This window comes from Mya arenaria, chromosome 3 (assembly GCF_026914265.1).
Source record: "Mya arenaria isolate MELC-2E11 chromosome 3, ASM2691426v1".
Classification (NCBI taxonomy): Eukaryota; Metazoa; Mollusca; class Bivalvia; order Myida; family Myidae; genus Mya; species Mya arenaria.
Window position 1 is genome coordinate 28,461,532 of NC_069124.1, and position 5,063 is coordinate 28,466,594.

General features: G+C 33.1%; 1 protein-coding gene across 1 annotated transcript; it reads right to left on the reverse strand.

Moving 5' to 3' along the window:
- Window positions 1–924: 924 nt before the first annotated feature.
- LOC128225923 (P2X purinoceptor 7-like) lies at window positions 925–2,836 on the reverse strand. The gene is made up of 3 exons (XM_052935817.1): window positions 2,777–2,836; window positions 1,456–1,695; window positions 925–1,194 (listed from the first exon to the last, which is right to left on the reverse strand). Exons 1-3 carry the CDS (start codon window positions 2,834–2,836, stop codon window positions 925–927), a joined length of 570 nt encoding a protein of 189 aa, XP_052791777.1.
- Window positions 2,837–5,063: the final 2,227 nt, after the last annotated feature.

Below are 5,063 nucleotides of genomic sequence, written 5' to 3' on the forward strand. Positions count from 1 at the left end.
CACTGAAAGCTTAGTTATGTAAAGATGCTATATTCAACCCTATATTTTGTTTTCATCATCTTCAAAAACTAGAAGGCAAGTACTCTTCAAAATATTGCCTTTATATCCACGGTTTAAATAAAATCCAAGTAATTCATTGAGTCTATCTGCCCAACTATCTGCTGGATCACCATAAATATCGGGATGAGCAATAATATTAGCAATCAGCGATTTAAGACTACTATTGTACTTTGATATAAGATTACAATGACCATAAACAAATTTTGAGAAAGGTTTCCTTAATCTATAATATCCGAAACCCTGTTTTAGAAGTTTTTCCGTCAAAAGTTTACTGCGAGAGCTGCCATTTTTCGACATCTGTACATATTCTAGCAAATCGTATCAGCTATGCAATAAAAACACCATATGCTGGTGAACTAGAAATATATCCATCATCTAAAGAAGAGTAATTAATTATTTCAAAATCAATATCATCACGTTTATCATAAAGATTGATACTCAATATATCTTCATTTACTTCGAGAAGTTTATCAAAGGAACAATCAATTATTATAAGTAAATATTTTTACAAGTGTTAATAGTGCTGAATGGACAAAGCTTTAGCAATGTATTATATGTTCAGTTTGTGGGTATACTATTCTAATACTAAAATAATTATACATATATCAACTATTACTAAACATATATGCACTCGGTTAAATAATATAAATCTAAATACAATTGAAGATCCTGTAAAATTATTTTCAAAAAGGCTTACAAACATGGTTTTTAGTATTTAAAAACATATGATTTCATGACAGGTGACCGTTTTCAAAGCTTTATTTCACTGTTTATCAGGTTTACAAGTGAGTGAAAAATAAATAGTTTCCATACGACAAATTTTACTTTAGTTTGAATTATCAGTCAATATTTTTAATTGAAATTCTATTCAAGCGGGATGAATCCAGTGTATTTTCCAGCAGAATCTGGAAATTTGTCCCGAATAACTTGTACACAACAGGCTGGCACATTTTTCCTGATTCTGGGACCTAAATGACCATGGATCCACAGGTTACATTGGCGATACGCACCTTGGCGCAGTTTTTGGTTCAATTCATCCTGGGTTTGCTCAAGGGCAGCATCATGGACATAAATTCCCTTATTCATAGGCCCTTGGATGTTCAACACCAACGTGTCTGTCACCAGGCTCATTTCCTGAAAGGAGATTGTAAGAGTAAGAATCATCTGTACGTTTTCAGATAAATGTTCCATATATGTGTAACCGTTCAAATAAAGAAAATATTTTACACATTAATTTATCAAATTGTAAAAAGAAAACAACATCTCTTAAGACTTTTTAATCATAACATTTCACATAGATATTTTGAATAGGCACACTTTCTGTTCATATGTATAATAAGAGTTAGTACTTATTTATAGTGAGACAAAGAAAATATTTCATTTAATCGAACTAACAGTCCTCAGGCTAATGCAATGTTCTGGACGCATGTTACAGCACACACGGTCAAGTTCCCTGTCCATTTCTGGGCAATGAGTGCATTTGCACCAGCCTTGCACCTCCGCCGATGGACGATCAGGCTCTGGGTCTGTTCTCTTGATGCTATTATATGCATCAAGAATGATTGTTGGTCTTTTGGTTTCCAATGTCTTTAATAGTGTCTTTGCTTCTGCCTCTGTCAATTTGTCGATAAGGTCCTGTGAAATAAAAAAGAATTAAATCGTTGATAGGATTTTCGATGATATAGAATATGCCAGTATTCCTTTTTTTCCATTTGTGCAACAGTTAATATGATCGAGTATTTAGATTTGAAAATAATAGCCATTATAACATGTTATTGACATACTCAAAATAATAACTACCTGTGGCCTTATGTCATTAGGTTATCGTGGCTGATTTTCGAGCCATGCCCGATATTAAATATTATTATCTTGAAAGCCAATACATACTTAAGTATTGATTCATGTTATAAAATAAATAATATAAATGCAAAACTAACGGGTAAATGAAAATGCTATTTTAAGAGTTCATTCCCGTCATTTGGAACAAGAACTTGAGAGAGCGACTCAATACCAATTGCATTAAGGCGGGTGTGTCAATTTCCCACAATCTAAGATAAAACAATATTTTTGTCGACTCTTGGCTATCTATGAGAGTGTAGCTTTAAAACATTTGATTAACATATACCAGAATTTCAGTATATACAAGTAATGGAAAGATTATTAGCAACTGAAAAGTGTAGTAAGAAATGACTATTCATTATTGACAAAAGTCTGCTTCTGTCTTTTTTCGTTTTTTTCGCAGAACCGTATATCCAATATCGGAACACCTACAGGTACGATGTAATTTTGGTGACCCAATATGGAAAAAATGGGGCCAACGCGTGACCAGTCTTGGACCAATGGCGTTACGTTATTTATGTTTGGGGCGTGATATGTATGTATTTATCTTTGTTTCGTGTTGTCCACTTAAGGTTTGCGATAATTCTCTAGCTATCCAGTGATTTTTCGCGAATTTTCGACAAGATAAATAGCAAAAGACTTGACAAAGGCTCGAAATGGCCCACGGCGACCAGCTGTTTTTTTTCGTACTGTTTAACACAAAACTGTTATCTAGTTATGGTTTGCGAATGCTACTTAAGAAGTAACATAATTACTGGTTAACTAGATAAAATTCGTACTATCATTTATATATAAATGCATTTTTGACTTAAAACAGTAACTGGTTATATAGTTATAATTTGCGAATTCCACTTAGAAAATAACATTATAAATCTACCAAATAGCAACTTCCGTCATCACTCGGCACTCCATTTCGCATCAAGTTGTATGGTACCATCATTTTAATCGTTTCGCTATCTGTACATTGTTCTATGATCAAGCCGTCAAAAGTTAAGTTCATGTTCGAAATATCTTCAAAAAGAAACCAAAGGAATTTCGTATAAATATCGAAGACTATCTAAACATAATATATGACAACTAGCAAAATGCATCCCGCATGACGTCGATGACAATTGTCAATGCATATTGTGGATTATCACATATGAACTGCAAAATAACAGCCGATATTCGCAATAGAGTGTTATTAGGATTTGATCATCTGTCATGTTGACTTGCTCTAAATTTGATCGTATTATTTCAGAAACTAACAATCAAAAAAGTGATACAGTGTTGTGAGCCAAACAGAAAAAGATGGCCAAGCTCGGATGAATAATCCCAAAAGAACTGATAGCATGGACTGAAAATATGCTTTTTTTTCCAAAGATTAAGGCTGAAACACAATTTGCCTTTACAATTGTCTTATTTTCTTAAAAGAATTTAACGTTTATAGGTTATCAAATAAAAACACTTACATTCATTTTTCTGTCTGCACGTCTTTGATAACAGCTTGATTTCGAACTGAAAATAAAGCATGATTAAACATTATTCGCCTTTATAACTGGTTTGAAATTGTTTATTGAAACAAGTTTATAAAACAAAGTCACAGCAACAATAGATAAGTTATAACTGACTAGGGAAAATGTTGACTGACTGTTGCAGGGTTGGAGTGTATATGCTGATGTCTCTAGTTCATTCTTGTTTTGGATACTGCGTTGTACATATAAACAAGGTTTGTTTTTGATATTTTTATAAATGGACTTGTCTCAGTAGTTTTCAGTGAATTATGTATTGATTCATTTAATCGTAAACATTATTAATCATACAACGTATATAAATGGTGTTAAAAATATATCGTTCACATGTTGAAATATTTTATCTATTAATGTGGAATTTTCCCCGGCATTTCCCGAATATGGCAATTACTAAAATGCTAATACCAAATATTATTAACACGCGTACAATATGGACTCCTCAGGGTATGTACTAATGTAAGATATAATTAATTAATTACTGCAATGAAGACCGATTTTAATAAAGATAGACTCAAAGGGGCATCCTCTGTCATATTTGTTTTAAATTTGCACCCGAGAAAGCTACATAACATACTCTCCATACTCTGTAACGAATACTTCGATGAAAGTTAATATCATTGCATATATTTAACCATATTAAACCCTTTTGCAATATGGTAATACTTTAAGGTAGTTTATACTGGTTTATTGATATTTGTTTATGCATTTATGTTGAATTTTACCAATATGTTTTTATCTCTATAGATCCTATTTGACATTATTTTGCGCAAAAGTAAATGCTTTAGTTTGACGTTACCAACTTTGACGTCATTTAACGTTGACACCATTTCCTGTTTATTTTATACATACAACCTGATGAACGCCATATGGCCGAAACGTTGTTCCATTGATAAATAATATGTGTTAAGGTTGGACTTTTTTAATTATCACCACAATAGTTTTACTACGATTTCATTGAAAACAATAGTTCCGTAGTAAATATGCCCCGCCCATTAGTGTTATTGCGCCCAATTACAGGACAGTAGTATCGAACAAATGCATGCGATTTCGATGGGAAATGCTTTTGCACTTAATACAGAAATAATGTGAAATTGATAAACAACAACCATCGTTAAAGAATGAAGTGTTAATGACAATATGTGTATATAATTCACAGACCTAAGTATAATATAAGTATACTATATTAATGATCATCGCTATTTTGACATCTAGACACTTGTCAGGTTATTGGTTTACCGGAAGAAACAAGACAAATGTAGCTTTTAGATCTGAATGTCCAGCCAATATTGGAATCCATGGTCATGCTGCTATATACTGCGCATATGCTGTAATACTGCTGGAAAACTCACCGACATTTTGTTTCGTTTCTGCTCATAAGGTATTTCTGACCTTGCTGTCAAGATACTCATGTCTTAGTCTCAATCATTCGGGCGCCTCTGGTCAAAGTCAAGGAAGTCAATACAGAGCATTGAATGGTAAAGACCCGGATAAATTGTAAGCCTCTAGGCGACCAAATCTACTGGTCTTGTACCCACCCCTTAAGCAGCCAATCAGTTTTGTAACCCTTCTGAGAATTGCAACTCCGCGAGGTGGTATCAAATATTTTAACGCCGCTATCGTGAAAACTTTGATTAAAACTGTAATACATATCCG